The sequence below is a fragment of the Ictalurus furcatus genome, chromosome 23 (assembly GCF_023375685.1).
Source record: "Ictalurus furcatus strain D&B chromosome 23, Billie_1.0, whole genome shotgun sequence".
NCBI lineage: Eukaryota > Metazoa > Chordata > Actinopteri > Siluriformes > Ictaluridae > Ictalurus > Ictalurus furcatus.
Window position 1 is genome coordinate 16,927,619 of NC_071277.1, and position 18,806 is coordinate 16,946,424.

The 18,806-nt window shown below is 39.3% G+C and overlaps 1 protein-coding gene across 1 annotated transcript in view; it reads right to left on the reverse strand.

Moving 5' to 3' along the window:
• Positions 1-18,806, reverse strand: part of LOC128599559 (mannosyl-oligosaccharide 1,2-alpha-mannosidase IA) — a 226,890-nt gene that overhangs the window by 110,963 nt on the left and 97,121 nt on the right. The window contains exon 2 of the mRNA XM_053611274.1: positions 3,808-3,904. Within this exon, the coding sequence (XP_053467249.1) occupies positions 3,808-3,904 (97 nt within the window). The remainder of the gene's footprint in view (positions 1-3,807; positions 3,905-18,806) is intronic.

Genomic DNA, 18,806 nt, shown 5'->3' on the forward strand with positions numbered 1-18,806 from the left:
CTCACTCTGTGATGGATTTAATCACACAGCTAGTGGAGTCAATCATCAGTCCAGTGTAAAATGGAAACGTGGGATCTAAAAGCAGGTGGATTCTTGCTTTGCAGTTCATGTACATGTGAAATACAGATGGGTTTATATTGCTACCGCCTTCACCATAAACATACATTATCCATTTCTTTGTTCATTTCGTTTTCAGCAGTCTTTCAAGATGATTACTGCATTATTCCTATATGTTCTCTCCATGTCAGATTATGTTTACGTCATCAATCAGTGTAATACGCGTTCATGCAGAAAATGGGCTGAGCTAAATAAGTAATAAGGATGTTTATCAATCCATCAGCATGTTTTGTTTATGTTTTCATCATTGCCACTATCGTATTTGTAGCTGTCCGGTCAATTTCGCATCATCCTATGCTGTCCTCCAATTGCTTTTAGTCAAGCGTCATAGCAACAATCACACTCTGAAATTTTCATCAAAATGCTAGCATTTTTTTTAAAAAACGATTTTATTCTCCTGTGTGACGGAAGCAGTAACGGGATTCTTTAATACAGGAAATATCAATTGTTTACATAAACGCCACATGAATTTAAAACCTGATTATTCAGCTCTCTTTTTTTTAATCAGAATTTTAACATCATTTATGACATTCTAAGCGTTTTGAATGTTTTGCTCTTCCGCTCTCCGAGCTGGTAAAATCCCAGAACACAAATCCAAACAAATGCGCCCTCACGCTGATACACGTCGTACTGACGTCCAGTTCTAATTGTGGTTTAATAAAAATCTTTACAAGCGGTGCATCCCTTTGCGCCACCTGCTGGTGATTTTGCGAACAAGATTCGTGTCTAAATTTGTGCGTGCCCCAGTGGTGGCGGTCCCCGCAGTGGTAAGAGGCATTTAAGTTGCCGACCTACTGTACGATGATCATCTAAAGAGGAAGCTGGCATAGGATTAAGCAAAACTCATGGGAAAGCTACAAATTACGGTGGTGGTGATGGTGAAACGTAAACAGAAACGTTAGTCAACGTCATGGCCATTACCGTATCTGTAGCCGTCCTGTGAGTTTGGTGGCTTATAGATAAGCGTCGTAGCTCACACGGACATTGTAATAAACAACGTTGTCATTGGCTGTCGTTGGTCGCATTGGGATTAAATTGTATACATGTATTATTTATTCTAAAACCACCGATCTCAATTCACGACTGTTCTCACAGCTCGTCGTGGCCTAAAACACGTTTTATGTTTTACGATTACGTGTTAGGCTCCACTAACGTATCTTATCACTGTTTTTCCTTTAATGCGTCATCTGTTTTTTTTTTGTATATTATTATAAAAAAAAAACATTCTTTCATTTGATTAATGCACTGAAATATGATGCCAGCTGATGTAAATGCTTTGGGAGTATTGCGTCTTAACATACTCATGCCAAAAATGCTACAGTGAGGAAAAGCAAGAGGGATGGATGCTACATTTGTGTGTGTCTCTCTCTCTTTCTGACTCTTCTACTGACTTTGACCGTAATGACATGCTTTTAACGAGCAGGCTTAGCCGCCTCTGATCTCCCAACATCTATGTTTACTCACGGGATTAAATTAAAGAACTCGGTGTCCAATTTCATACCTGGCTTCCTCCAGAGCCCTTCATGATTCTGCCAACAAACACACACACACACACACACACACACACACACACACACACACACACTTTAGCTCCTCTGGCCAGATGTTTTTCGGTACTCTGAGACCAAAAGGGAGGTATATAGACATAGGCAGCTAGAGCACAACCATAAATTCATTTAGTCAGCGGATTCACCAGTCCAGGAACTAAAAGCGGGAGCCAATGCATCCCGAGCAAAGCTTTGGATGGAGATATGGATCGTTTCCCATGGGTAATTGTGTCACACGTTGTATTTTTTTTCCTTTTTTTGAGTTTTGAAAAAATATTAAAGGATTCAGTTGACCATACAATTCAATTTGGGTCCCATAAGGAAATGTCTCAAAAGTCTTAAATGCAATCACTACATGCATGAAAAATCATTTTGGGTAGGGTCGTTTATACTAGGGGAAAAAAACCCCCCAAAAACAAAAAAAAAATCAAGTGCTTTTCTAATTTTTTTTCTATTAAGTTCTATTATGTTCAACAACTGAATATTAACTCTAAAGGTTAGCATAGCTTTCTGAGAATAAGGCTAATTCTGTTATGATTGTGAGAAAGCATGTATGTGACCTGCGGTACAGTTGTAGCTACTATAATTGTACAGCATCCTGCTTGACCGTCTCAGACTGTATACACTAATTTCCACACTCAGGATGAATTACAATCAATACAGAGCTCTTATAGATGATGTTATCCTTTTTTTTCATGGAATTATGGTTAAACCATAGTAACCATGGTTAAACTATGGTTTGAACCATATTTTTTCACCCTGGTAATTGGTTATTATGGCTACTTTGGTTTCACCATAGTTATTATGATATAACAAAAATAAAAGAATAACGTCTTTATGAGCTCTGCGTCATCAATCAATTACAATACATGAATTACTTTAAATGGACATCCAATGATCTTTTGTAATTGTTTAATAGTTTCCAAGCTACACTCTAAGGCATATCACATGGAATAATGAATGTGTTGTGGTTTAAGACATGTGGTTTTCCTGAATTCCCTGAGAAGGGAACGAGACGTTGCGGGAACTTCCCGCTTTGGGAAGACACGTCACCTGACCACGGCAGGCCTATAAATAGTTGTGATTATACACAGCCTTCAGATATCAGTCATGCCCAAGGGTGCTTCCCACAGTGTGAAGCTCACGCAACATTGAGTTCCCTTTGAAACAGAACATATACATGATGCTATATGATAAGTATAAAATCTGTAATCTAAATCTTAGAGAAATGTTAAGTGTTTAGCAATTTTAGACAAATGCCCCTTTTTTTTCTGCTTGCCTTCTGTTTTTTACTTCCTGGTTTTCCATACATCCTGTTTTCCTTAGCTCCTATATGCTGTATATAACACTTAATTGGTATGCATTCCTTGCAAATTCTAGTTTCCTTGTCCACCTTGTTTCCCTGTGCTCCTACTTTTCCTGCTTCAGACTTGTTTGTTACAGTTCCCATGCCCATCACTCAGTAGAGCTAATGAAACGCCTCGAATGAATAGAAACGCCTCTTCACAATCCAACCAAAGTCTAGTTTCCTTGACCCACTGCTACTAGTGATTTCACAATGACCCAGATCACGGCATGGCAAGCCTCCATAGTGGAATCTCTACAGGGTATAAATTGGATGCTCAGCTATCAAGTAATCCCAAATAAGCAGGACTGTCACAAATGGAGAAGGAACATATTAGTATGTTCCAGTATCGGTTAAATGTCACTCTGTGTCATTCGGGTAAGTGAGTTCAGTAAATAGCAGTGAGGAAAACTGTCAGATGGAACAAACCATTTTTCTTGAAAGAGTGACGCTAATCCGTAGAAAAGTGAAGTAGCTGCCTTCGATGCTCTCCGTTTGTGACTCACAGCTCTTGTGTGAATGACTTGGAAAAAGCTATCTAATTTAGTCTGTGAATAACCAAAATTCACCCCAAAAAAATGGTAAGGCGTTTGCCATAGAATGCAAGTTTATAGGAAAGTACAAGTAGGAAAAGCAGTTTGAGAAGATGTGACGGGCTGCTTCACATGTTTAGGAGGAAACACATGCCAGACTTCACCCTCAGCAGCTGGTAGAGCTAGTTAGTGGTGGAAAATGGCAAATAACTCAATTTTGAGAAAATGGTTGAAAAAATAAAGCATTCTGCTAAGTGTTACTCACCGAACATGTTGCCGATGTGGCCGTTTTTGGTGAGTGGCCTGAGCTCATTTTGACCCCATGCGTAACGTCTGTAGTTGTCCCAGGCAAATTTCATCATCTACAAGAAAAACAAAGCAACGATGGTTAAAATCCATGGAGTTAGAATCCACTCTGAAGTTAGAATCCATGAACATAACAAGTGTAACTAAAGCTAGTCAAGAACTCTTTAATAGGTTCATACAAGAACATGTTAAGCAATTAAAGGTGTGCAGCTTTTACTGTATGACAAAACACTTGCATAATAATCGTGCAGTGGAACAGCTAGCAAAGCAAAAGTTCATTAAACACAACCATAACCATAACCACTGACCATCATAGACTAACACATGACACCCAAATTCTTGAGGAAAGTGGTCTTCATATAAACTACTACCATTCACCATCAATTAACAACATTCCCCTTAAAAAAAAAAGAATTTAAAACATTCTTTACTTAATCTACTTAATCTGTACTTTATACTTAATTCTGTACCATCCTTCACTATAAAACATTAAGAAAAGAACAACACTTCTAGAAAAAAATCACATAATATTCCAATATTAGTCATTGAACACAAACTAACATTGTCTTCCAGCATACTTCATCAAGCATTAATACTCACCATAGCAGAGCAACTTTCTCCAACATGGTCAAAGAATACCATTCTCCAACAACTAACAAAACTGCATCAAACACCAACTTACCCCCATCAAACACCAACTCTCCCACCAAACCTCAACATTCTCCATGATGGCAACATTCATCAAATTGTAACATATTCCAAAGAAAAATTCCTACACACCATTATCCCAATTAACCACCAACATTCACCTTAAAAATATCAACATTCTCTACTAAATACCCTCATTCATTCCAAAACCCTAAAGGAAGACCAACAGACTCAGAAAACATCAACCGTCAGTAAGAAAAATACAATGGCCATCAAACACAAACATAATTCAACATACAATTTTCTTCAACATTCTCAAACACAAAGATACTCCAACAAGCACCAACATATTCCATCAAACACCAATATTCACCAACAGATGGCAATGGAATTCAACAAATTCAAAGTATTATAATTCTGTAAAACATCAACACTAACCCAGTTAACTACCAACATTCACGATGAAACGCCAGCATTCTCCAGTAAATACCAATATTTTCTGATAAAAACACCAACATTCTCTACTAAACATCATTATTCCCTATAACACCCTAAAAAGACCAAAGACTCAAACAGATGCTTGAGTCAGAAAAACAACAACCTCATTATCCATCAAATGCAAATTCAATACCACCAACATTCTCCGGTAAACACTAACATAATCCAACACAACAGATTTCTACAACGTTCACAAAGATTCTCCAACAAACACCAGAACTGTCCATCAAACACCAATATTCACCATCAGATGGCAACATTCATCAATATTTTAAAAAAGTCTCAGAATTCTCCAAACCATTAACAATAACCCAATTATCTACTACCATTCACCATCAAACACCAAAATTCACCATCAGATGGCAACATTCATCAACATTTTCCAAACCATTAACAATAACCCAATTAACTTCTAACATTCGCCATCAAACACCGACATTCACAACACAAACACAACACCAACACACCAATATTTTCTGAGGAAAATCACAAGATTCTCTACTAAACACCATTACTCACTATAAAACACTAACAAAGACCAACTGACTCCTTAGAAAACATGAAACGTCATTAAAAGATGAGATATTAATCACAAATTGTCTAGCTTTCTCCTCCAAATGCTAACACAACCCAACACATAGCAAATTTCTCCAATGTTCACAAGCACGAAGATTCTCCAACCGCCAAAAACCATCCATCAAACACCAATATTCTTCAACCAATTCTAACATTTTCCAAAGAAACTCTCATAATTCTCCAAAACATCAACACTAAACCAATTAGCTACCAACGTTCACCGTCCAAAACCACAGCATTCGGTAAAAAAAAAAAAAAAAAACACATTAATGTTCTAAAACAAAAAGATTCTCCAACAAACACCAACATCATCCACCAAACGGCAATGTTAGGTTAATCTCATCAGTCCAGTGGCAATATCACGATGTGTCCCCAATAGTAATATTAACTACCAAGCCAGAAGAAACAAGCGTGTATTGAGGTGAACAGTCTAGAAACTTCACCACGCGCAAACAAAGGTATGACACGCCAACATCTGGATTCGTAGTGTTCTCATTTTAAAAATTGGTCTTATAAAACTATAAAAGAGCTTGGTAGTGATCCCACAAGCACATAACAAAAGATCATACCAGACAAATTAGCACTGAATAGATGGAGAGACTTATTCACAAAATGAAAGGATTTAATCATTTTCCCAGAATGTTCTGGCAATGCTAGCAGCCAAACACTGATATCATTATACATAATTCTGCAACAGCAGCTACACTGCTTATGATTAATCAAGCAAATACAGCTACTCACGAACACAGTGATGGCACACACACACATGCACACACGCAAATAATTTCCTACAAAAAATATTTCAGAACCATGCAGCCATTTGTCGATTCATCTCAATTTATTATACTCTAATGCTATAATCCTAAAATTCACCCACAAAGGAAGAGGAGGTCCGTCTTATGAAATTAAGACTTAATAACCCGACTACCACCCTGAACAACAGAGTTCTCTCTGAGACATACAGTAGGCATGCTGGATTTATTAGGATTTGGCCGTCTTTTGTCTAACGTAATCCCTAAAACCCACTCGATGATCCACTCGCCATGGCACTATCTACAGATAGTCTACAGTACACAGCAATCTATACTTTCTTATACTTCACTGTTCCTTCTCTTTTCACTTAGCAATAAGGAAGTAAAATTACCAATTGCCAGTTTTAGAAGGCCGTGTCTTCATCGGGATTCATACTCACGTTCTCCTGAATGTTGTGCCGTTCAGGAGCTCTTTCTTGTTATTGTAAAGCGAAATTACCTTTCAGGAAAAGGGAACGCATGAATGGAAGATTTGTATAAGAGATTCAATAGACTCCGAACCTTAATGTCTTGACGACAAGGAGTTCAAACACAAGTCCATGAATAAAGATAAAAAATAACTTCAGGAGAATAAGAACTAATAGAAAAGACAATAAGTGCAAGTATGGTGTGTTATATATAAAATCGGAATTTTTGCTTCACAGTGGGTCAGAACAAGTAAATTAAAAAAAAAATAAACTGATAAAAGTATTTACAACTCTGTCATGCTGATGTCAAAATGGTTGTAGAAAGAAAGCAGGAGTAAATGTCTTAAATATATATGTCTATGGGGCGTTTTATTGTTAAAATGTCAAAAGATTGTCAGAAACTTTTTTTTTTACTACATTTCCTTACATGGATCCCATTTTCAAGCATCTTTCAAGCATCACACTGAATGGAGGATCTTATAAACAATGCCTTTCTTTCATTTTAGCTTCGCTACCAATCCTAAATCAAGCAATCGGTTTCTGCAGTTCTTGTCAAACTTTAAAAACTGGCTTTAAAAACATTACAAACTTTTTTTTTTCTAAATAAAAGTAAAATTATCCATATACACGGCATCAAGGCAAATGTTTCTGTCAGTGTTATCCCATTGTTCTGTATTAAATTTGGACGTAAAGGCTTTTTTGTAACCAGGTTGCACTTCTGTATGTTGTTAATGATCGTATTAAAAGCTCTACAATGTAAAAACTCTTTCATTTCTGAGATAGCACTGACCATTCTTATCCAATGAACTGCACGGCCCAAAAGTGTGATTTACAGCATCGGTGACATTACATAAAGAAAGCACCGGTTTATAAATGTTCATTTTGTCAGCCAATGATGAGCAAACTGGTTGAGTGCTGATCTGGCTTCAGACCAAAAGCGTGATTTACAGCATGGCTCGATGGAAAGTAGCATGCGTCGGAGAAAGTCTTGTGCTCTTCTGTGGCCTGGAGATTAAAGATTCCTGGAAATGACTTCAATTCAAAGGAAACTATGTCCAGTCCTTTCCTTTCCTTCATGATTCATCTTTCTACAACTTAATCCTCCCACAGTTCCTCTCCTGTACATGAACTGGATGCTTGAGGCTTATTGTTCTAAAACAAGCCTTCAGAGAGCGAGGTGGGATGACGGGTCACACGGTTGAACACTTGTTCATGTTACTCATATTCGATCATTGCCAACCGTGGCAGTAAAAAGAAAGGGTTAGACGCTAGAGTGTAGTAACTCTATTTAAGATTAGTAACTCTAGTTAACTCGAGTTAAGCAAGAACGATCAGCATGGGAGACTGAAAACCTTGGCGCTGGCTGACTTCTTTGTCATGGTAAAGAGGTGATAGGCTTAATCTCAGCGTGGAAAAAAGAAGATAGCGCGTTGCATTACAGAGGTTTCAGGTTTTGTTTGAATTCACTCCGAAACATGCCTTTCTAGAAAGTCAGCCAAGGTTCTTCCCTCAGGTGTGTGGAGAAACATAAAACGGATTTAAAGAGAAAAAATACGCCTAAAATGGTGTTTCTGTTTGATATTCATGTCCTCTTTATCTCTGCCGAGCAGAACTCCATCTGATAACCGTGAAGATGCTGCAGGCATCTGGAAGAGATACAAAAGCCATAAATATGGTCTTAATTCTTAATTGATAAGATGAGCACAGATGATGCCAGCAATATATTTACCCTCATATAGCAACCGAATAGTGTACAGTATTGTTTGTCTGTTTCAGTAATTTTATATCCCACATGTTAACGATATTAATACTTTACGACATACTCGCCTATAATAAATAGCACCATACAATAATGATCTCCTATATGTAGGGAATAAAGCACAATGGGATGTTCTGTTATAGGAAAAAGAATCAACGACAGGGTGGTGGGATGCGTTGAATATTCTCCAATAACAATAGCATGTTATTCCCCAAAGCAATTTGTCAACAATTAAAGTTTTCAATTTATTCAAGAACGTTATGTCATACTTTTCATCTCTTTTCAGCTACATTTAATGCACAACACCAGTCTTTCTTTTTTCCCCCTCTCTCTTTAAGTTAACAAACAAACAAAAAACAAACAACAACAACAACAACAAAAACACACCTTGCACTGTCGCCGTAACCACAGCGCACAAAGTCCTCTGTTTTCAAGACTTTCAAGACTTTAGAGTGGAAAAATAACTGACTGTTACAAAGCACTGACACTGGAGACTCCTTACATAGATGTTATATAAACAGTATGCATTGCCTTCCATATATTAGAACAAGTGCATTAATGTAAACCTGCTCTTATAGAAAATGAATCAACACCTTCTGACCAATCACTTTTGAGAATTCAGCATCACTGTGGTATGACAGAGCATAAGGACAATGTAGGACAATATGGAGCTATACAGAACTATATGGCACTACAGGAACTGCAGAAACTACTGTTCAACTTTTAAACCTTTTTGTACACTTAACTGGACATAAGCTTCAGAATCTTAAAGGCTGCAACTTGATTGGCTATCCGCACTCACAGCATGATGTCTTTAAAAATGGAACAGTTTTGTTTGAAATTGTACATAGATAGAGTCTATCTATCTATCTATCTATCTATCTATCTATCTATCTATCTATCTACCTACCTACCTACATATCTATCTATCTATCTATCTATCTATCTATCCATCCATCCACCCATCCATCTACCTACCTACCTATCTATCTATCTACCTACCTATCTATCTACCTACCTACCTACCTATCTATCTATCTATCTACCTACCTACATATCTATCTATCTATCTACCTACCTACATATCTATCTATCTATCTATCTATCTATCATCCATCCATCCATCTACGTACCTATCTATCTATCTACCTACCTATCTATCTACCTACCTACCTACTTATCTATCTATCTATCTACCTACCTACCTACATATCTATCTATCTATCTATCTATCTATCTACCTACATATCTATCTATCTATCCATCCATCCATCCATCTACCTACCTACCTACCTACCTACCTATCTATCTACCTACCTACCTACATATCTATCTATCTATCTATCTAGCTATCTATCTACCTTCCTACATATCTATCTATCTAGCTAGCTAGCTAGTAGTATGCAGTAGTATGTAGTAATGCAGGTTAGTATAAATACAAGGTTTTTGTTGTGTGACTCAAGACAATATGCAGGTCAGAAAATGAAGGGTCCAATAACTCCCAACAACTGAAAGTATTAATGTTTAAAGATGAATAAACAATGAAATGACTTTACTTTCGACACACTGAATTCAAAATGGATCTCTACATAGTGTTAGTCAAGAAGTGCTAAAGTGTCAAAATGAGACAAAACATAACCAGTTCAAACTGACGTCTTACGTATAGACATGAACTACATACAGTTACTTAAAAAGTATCTGCTGTCAAGGAAGCAAAGATAAGTCCATGCTACTCCAGTCCAACATTCCTAGTCGAGTCCAGCCTAACCACCATACCACCATGCATTATCCTTCAGCTTACAAACATTTTAAAGCATCTAAACTGAACAGGAAGTTCAGCACTGGAAGAACAGCATCCGTCTGTCCTGGTCAAAAATCAAACAAATGGGGGATTTATTGTATAGTACACAACCAGGACCAGAACTGCCCTCGATAAGGTAAACGTTTCAAAGTGCATATACACACGCACAAACACACACAGTACAACTCTATTGAAAAAAAAAACAAAACATAGGGGTGTAAATGGTTTCACAGCAAAATGACAAGCAAATGAAGGCCATTACTGAACCACTGTGGGCGTGCTAGTGTTTCTTTTTACTCTTAATAAGAGAACACTCTTGAGTCTGACGCACTGATGAATCATTTCTTACGGACTTTATGTTTTTTTTAGGAATCAGCCACTGAAAACCTTCTCACAGCCATGTCTTTACCCAAGATGCTACCTGGACATTGGAAAAAGAACTATTTTTTTTACATACATGCATATATACATACAGTACATGCAAACAAACAAATAAATAAATAGACGTGTATTAAATTTTCCTATTCCTGCTCCTTAGAAGAGCTTGAATAGCCTCCACGTGTAAGGTGCGATTGGAGGCAGGATGCAAGAGCGTGAACTCGGAGTAGTATTCATTTGGGCCAATCTGAGAATCATTGTCCAAATCAACAGCATGGTTCAAAACACAGGCAGACAGCATCGAACGGGGGATAAACCATCATCACAAATGACAACACAATGACAGGTGTAAGCTTGGAAATATAAAAATAAAATAAATCAAAAAAGATTCAAGGCTCGGAACATTATGATACATAAACGCATGATAAGACTTCACAATGAGACTCAGGAGGGAATAAATAACAAACAAATCAAGAACTTGACAGAGAACAGATGAATACAATTGTGAAAAGCACCAGCAACAGCACAGGACTAGAACAGAAACAAAAGCCCTTGGCAAAGTCAACAAAAGCAGATGACATGAACGCGAAACAAAATGACATAAGGAGCTCTCGTAACGCTCAGAACTGTACCACACACTGAGAGAGGGGATTTGTGATACAGCACAGCCTTTCTGAGCTCAGGATTTTTATCCCAGCAGGAGGTCTACTCCGAGGGAGGGGGGCGGGGGGGAGGAGGAGCATAAGATGTGGCATTTTCCACTTCACACCTCTACATGGATGGACCCATATGGATTTTTGATTTGCTAGGTAGTTGGGTGGGGGGTTGGTGGGAGGGCATAGCACTGGACCTTTCTACCAAATTTGGCATTTTTATGCCTTACTGTCTTTAAGAAAATTCCCAACTAAGCAACCAGAAAAAAAAAATTCTTAATATTGAAGGTGCAGTTACATATTTAATTTCTTTGCTAATTTACTGTTAGCTGTTTTATTGTTTATTTTATTAGCTGAAGGATGGGGGGCATGATGGTTTAGTGGTCAGCACGTTTGCGTCGCAGCTCCGGGGTTTGGGGTTCGAATCCCGTCTCTGCTTGCGTGTGTGGAGTTTGCATGTTCTCCCCGTGCTTCAGGGGTTTCCTCCGGGTACTCCAGATTCCTCCCCAGTCCAAAGACATGCGTTGTAGGTGAACTGGCACTTTCCAAATTGTCCAGAGTGTGTGAATGTGTGTGATTGTGCCCTGCGATGGGTTGGCACCCCGTCCAGGGTGTCCCCCATCTTGTGCCTAGAGTTCTCTGGGATAGGCTCCAGGCTGACCCTGTGTAGGATAAGCGGTACAGAAAATGGATGGATGGCTGGATAGTTGAGGGATTTCTTCCATTTCCTGTTGGATGTTTTGAGTTGGTAGGGATGATTTTGGGAGTGCGTGATAACCCATTGCTTTACCCTAGCAATGGTCATGTGATCACGGTGAGAAGATCTTCAGTCCCCTGTGGTCTGCCGTTAAAATATGTAACATCTCAGAAACATTCTTGACGTCTTGGACCATAATGGACACATAACACATAACACAGAACAGCTTGTTCAGTCTGAACACTGACTGGGAACTGGGATCGTGGTCTGAGCCAGCTCTGATTGCAAGCAGCTGTGCTGGGAAAGGGGCAAAAGATAGAAGAGGGATAGAAGAAGATCAGGAAGGAGGAAGCGATAAAAAGAGCAAAATGATGGGGCTGCTAATAAGCGGGTATTGCGCTGAAGGGTACGTGTGTGTGTGTGTGTGTGTGTGTGTGTGTGTGTGTGTGAGAGGAATGAAGGAGACTCCTGCAGCTGTGTCGCTGTCATCATCACTCTCAGGAGACTGGCCCATCTTTAAAAGCTGTTTTTCTCATTAATACTCTATCTAGTTGAGATAGAGTACTCAGGAAAAGCCAATTATATGAAACGAGGAGTCTTTTCGAGTTTTTCCGAAACGAGATGCCACTCGCCATCCGTGTACATTTACACAAATCAATCTTCAGTTCCTCGGCTGGAAATGAACCAGCCTGCAGGAATGTCTCGCAACCCGTGACACGCTGTTCGGAAAATGACATTTGTGCAAACATTGTCTGGCAACAAATTAACAGCGTACACACCTACGGGAAAGAAAATGCTTTTCGGAGAGCAAAAAAAGTGAATACCTCAGGGTAATAGTAGCATGTTACGGTATATTGTACTTGCCAAAAATAATACAAGAGTATAATTGAATATAAGCTTCATTTATTGAGTAAATTACATCCAATTTTTCCAGTTCCAGAAAAAAAAACCCCTCATTGCTTTGATTTCCATTGTTCTCGGTCAAAAATCTAATCACACTTTTAAATCAATAGATCCAATCTAAGGACGTAACCTTGACAACGATTAAAAATGACGCTTCACCGTACACTGCTAATCTTTCAAATTGAATGATGCGGATTCGCGGTTTAAAGGCTACCGTGTGTGGACATGTTTTAATTAAACGCAGCAAGAACACGGCGAGATAACAACCACTGGGAAGTAACCATAACAACAATCATTTAGCCTATTGATATGCTATTTTCATCATCACTCAGCTGTGAATGAGCACAAAGGCTATTTTTTTTTTTTTTTCCATCCTTGCAAATTGACTTGGCAGAAACAAGATAACTCCTGCATCCTGTTTTTTTTTTTTTTTTCTCGCTCCGATCTGTCTGTTATTTTCTGATATCAGGAATCTTTGGTGGCCGTTATTTCCCACTTTACCATTGGCCGAGTGCCCCCAAAACCCATTTAGGAAAAACAAAATGGAAGAAAGCGTAGAGATAACTCAAAGACGGGCCCTTATCTAGGCAGACGGGGCGTGAAATAAGTGATAAATGCAGGTGTAATTCCCACAAGAACTGCAGATCTCGTCAGGGTAGAAAGATGGATCAGGACTAGACAATACAGAACGAAGAAACTTGTATCACCATGTGTCAATCAATAGTTTTGTAGCTTTTCTAAAACCTTTTTTTGGCCATGTCGCATGTACTGGAATTCCCAAGCGCTCAGACTGAATGCTGGCACTTTTACCCGTTCATATTTACATTTAATGTTGTGGAACGTCCACGAAACAGCTCATTTTTAGACATGGAATTCCTGAATTGTTTTCATAGCTAACGCTGGACTGTTTTCAGCTCTAGATACAACCAATTAGAGTTTTTCAGGAAGCTGTCCAAACAAGACTTTTCTGTTATGTACTGTCTTTGTGGACTCTACACTGCAAAACCCAGCCCACGAGTCGCACACAGAAAACAAACCCTCTTTCAGTTCTTTTGAGCGTGACACTGAGATGGCATGGAGTGACTGACTAAATACTTTGTCTGCACTCTCCCATGCACTCGGCGTGACGCTCAGGGTCTCAAGTGAGAAATAAAACTCCACTGGGTGGAGCGCTGTTATAGGAAAATAATCAACGATGGAGTGAAGAATAAGCGCATGAATATAAACCTGTGACCGTTCTACTGTGTACTGTTATAAACGATCAACCAACACCTTACTAGGGATGAGCGATATGGACTTCAAACTATATCGTGATATTTTCCGGTATTTATCACGATAACGATATCAGTGACGCTATTAATACTATACCATTTACCACTGTTGTTGTCATTTACTAGGTAAGTAAAATGACGCAAGATATTATATCTTGTTTTCTAAATATAAATAAATCTAAATTGAGTTTTTGCTTAAGACATGCAAAATTATAAAAAAAATAGGGTAGCTCCTCGTTTGGCGATAAACTCCTACTCGGCTTCACGTCCACGTTCCGCCGTACTCGTTCTCGCTCTGCACGTGACCTATAATAACGAGGCTTTATCGTTAGTATCGCGGGAAGAATTTCTACCGGTATATTGCGAACGATAAGATATCACCCCATCCCTACACCTTACGACCAATCAGAATTGAGAGTTCAACAGCGCTACGGTATCAATGTAAATACAGTACAGTACTGTAAAAAAGTACTTTTTATAATGTATTGTGGTGTAGATATGTAGCTGCTGTCGTGTTTTTGTTTCCGTGGATGTATTTGCGCTTGCTAAAGTTTGTGTATACATGCATGATGTGTGTGTGTGTGTGTGTGTGTGTGTGTGTGTGTGTGTGTGTGTGTGTGTGTGTGTGTGTGATCTGATGCTAATGTCTTGTGCCAGAGGTGCCTACGTGTGCATGTGATGATACAGCAGCTCATTAACGTGGCCATGCACCACACGGGGGAGACGTGATTTATTACCTACGATCCTCCGCATCCTCAGAGGACTGAAGTGACTTCATGCACACGAAGCGAACACAACAGCGGCGTTCTTACTGCGCTTAGAATTCTAAGAGTTCTTTGTAAATTGGTAACAACGCTTTTGAAGCACTTTTGTATGTTCTCGTTAGTTTAAATGTGAAATAGTTTTTTGGTTTGTTTGTTTTTTTGTTTTTGTTTTTTTACAAATAATGAACACAGTAAATGAAATACAATTAAGACAGTGTATATAGTCTTAATTAACACACTTTCCGTGGTTAGTTTAAGGGAAATTAAGGTGACATTAATTAACATTATTTGCTGTATTAGTTAACATTTAGAAACCACAAAATTCAGGATTAAGTAAGGACTAAAACGCTTGGGGGTGTGCTGTTATAAGGAAATAATCCCTGACTGGATGGTGTGATGCAGCCAGACGTGAAGTAAAGTTGATTATCTTACAATAACAGCACATCCTGAACGTTAATGAACGTCATACTTTTTTTGAACCCTTTATAGTTACACGTATTACTGCGGTATGTGTGAAGGACAAATGATTTGATAAGTTAATAAGACATGTTGTCATGTTACCAAGAAACCTGCAAACTCCTCTGTCCTAAAGACACGATGTCAAAAAACCTACTGACACTGGAGACTCCTTCCATAAATGTCTCCTTAAAGAAAACTTCCCTATAGCAGTTTATTATTAGGCTTAGATTATGTAGAGCGTCTGGCACGCAAGTCCCCATAAATGAGCTGTCACTATAGAAAAGAAGACATATTAGAACGAGTGTGTCAAAATACACAGATTAGCCATAACATTAAAACCACCCGCCTAATATTGTGTAGGTCTGCCTTGTGTCGCCAAAACAGCTCTGACCTGTCGAGGCACAGACTCCAGAAGACCTCTGAAGGTGTGGCGCGGTATATGGCATCAAGATGTTTGCAGCAGATCCTTTAAGTCCTTTAAGTTGCGAGGTGGGGCCTCTATGGATTAGACTTGGATCAGAGTTGTTTGTCCAGCACATCACACAGATGCTTAATTGGATTGAGATTTGGGGAATTTCGAGGTCAAGGCAACACCTTGAACTCTGTCATGTTCCCAAACTATTTTTTGCAGTGATTCATCAGAACTGGTCCATGGAGTAATGGCAGAAGGTGACCTGGTCTGATGAATCAATGGAAAAATTCTAGGCACTTTCAGAGGTGGACTGGGGTCAGCATGCAACAGCACGCAAGCCCATACACGGCAACTGTGTGTTCTGTCACCTTGCTATCATAGCCAGCATTAACATTTTCAGTAATGTGTGCTACAGTAGCTCTTCTCTGGGATCGGACTAGCCTTTGCTCCCCATGAGCATCAATGAGCCTTGGACGGCCATGATCCTGTCTCCGGTTCACCGGTTGTCCTTCCTTGGACCACTTTTGGTAGGTACTAACCACTGCATTTCGGGAACACCCCACAACACCTGCCATGTTGGAGATCCCCATACCCAGTCATCCAGCCATCACAATTTGGCCCTTGTCAAAGCTGCTCATATCCTTATGCTTGCCCATTTTTCCTGCTTCCAACACATCAACTTTGACAACTGACTGCTCACTTGCGACCTAATAAATATACCCCACGCCTTGACAGATTCCTTGTTATTCACTTCACCTGTCAGTGGTTTGAGTGTTATGGCTGATCAGTATACACTTGTGATTTGTCTTGTAGCTGCACTACCGTCAAAGCTACTGTTATAGAAAATGAATCAACACCTTTGGACCAATCAGCTTCAATAACTGCACATCACTGAGGTATAACAAAAACCCTACCAGTTTTACTAAATGAATAAATTTTTGGATGCTTATTGAATCATAAAAACCTCCATAACCAATGTTTATATCATATCATATCATATCATTAGTCACTTTGCTACTGTAACTATGAAAGTAAATAATGTTAGTTAAACGTTAGTTATCGATTCGTATCCCCAAGAGATACGTTTTCTTAGACACTATAAAGCACTTCTGTAAGTCGCTATGGATACATACTATAAAAACAAACGTCTAAATCAAATACCAGTTCAAGGTCTGTTCATACCCTCACACACATCCATACTGTATTTTAATCTCGGTCTCTCTCTCCGTATGCCAGCATCCTTTCCCGATGACTCAGTAATTATGTTTTGGCATGTGCCTTAATCATGAGCTTGTGGCTTTACACAGCATGCAGGACTGAGGCTTGAGCAGAAATCAGACTGACCTTGTCTTTCGTTTGCTACTGGGCTCATGTGTGTGTTGTATTTAGGTTGTAGAGTAGTGTGTTATTTGCGTCTGAGGAATGTTTCTTGACTACACAGAACAGAGAATAGTAAACCCACACAAAGGCGTTTCAATACACATACGTATTAAAATAGAATGAAAGAACATACCAGTGAATCTCTGGCAGAAGGCATGCGTCTTTGATTTCAATGTATTTTACATTGGCGATTATATTCCTAGAACTCTTCTTGTGTAAATGAACTCTAACTCTTGTGTCTTTAGTACCTTTAAACAGAGATGACTAGGTTTACTCGTGAAAAGGTAGGAATCGTACTGAAATTTTGGCACTGAAGATACATCCATCCATCCATCCATTCATCTTCTATACCGCTTATGCTTTTCAGGGTCACGGGGAAACCTAGAGCTTATCCCAGGGGGCATCAGGCACGAGGCGGGGTACACCCTGGACAGGGTGCCAATCCATCGCAGGGCACAATCACACACACATTCACACACCCATTCATACACTACGGACACTTTGGACACTGAAGATACAATACAATGATTATGTTAACAAATTTAGAAAGCTTATAGTCCTCAACTGCATGATAAAATCATGACACATTCGCATGACACAGAAGACGATGGAGCTCATTTATCAAGCTGGAGACGAACAGATTCATGCATAAATCATTTGTAGGAGCGTTTACACGGAAAAAAGGTATTCGTGAAAAATCCTGTAAATCCGGGAAAAATGTTCGTATCTTATTCCTGTGTGTAAATTGACTAACTGGTGCTAAACCTCGACTGATCGGCTTTGAATCTTCTCATTTGCGATGAGTTACTGGATTTTTTTATATACGGGTTACGCTGTCAAGTTCAAAGCACTTCAATTTGTTTCAAATACACACACAAGGTGAATCTTTTTTAGACCCATCATCACGTCAAATCCATTTTAGGACAACTAAACCTAGTTGATTAATTAAGATGAAATGCCAATACAGGCGCACGGTGGCTTAGTGGTCAGCACGTTCGCCTCACACCTCCAGGGTAGGGGTTCGATTTCCGCCGCTTCCCTGTGTGTGTTCGCGTGTTCTCTCTGTGCTGCGGGAGTTTCCTCCGGTTTCCTCCCCCAGTCCAAAGACACGCATGGTAGGCTGATTGGCATGTCCAAAGTGTCTGTAGTGTGTGAATGTGTACGCGATTCTGCCCTGTAATGAATTGGCACCCCGTCCAGGGTGTACCCCGCCTTGTGCCATATGCACCCTGGGATAGGCCCCCAGGTTCCCCACAACCCGTAGGATAAGTGGTATAGAAAATGGATGGATGGATGGAAATGCCGATGTCTAAAAGGAGGATGGATGGATCTGTGCAGACGGAAGCCACAGGATGAGATGGTGCAAATGGCAGAAGTGATATTACTGAAAGAGTTTGCGCATGATGCCCTTAGGAGGCAACAGATATTTAGAGATTGGTGTGATTTTTTATTTCAGAGGATGAAAGCTGGCTTGTAAGTCGGTTCTGTTCGCTACGGTATCTGGTCAATTCTAAAACGAACACAGTTTTTGTGTCAAAGC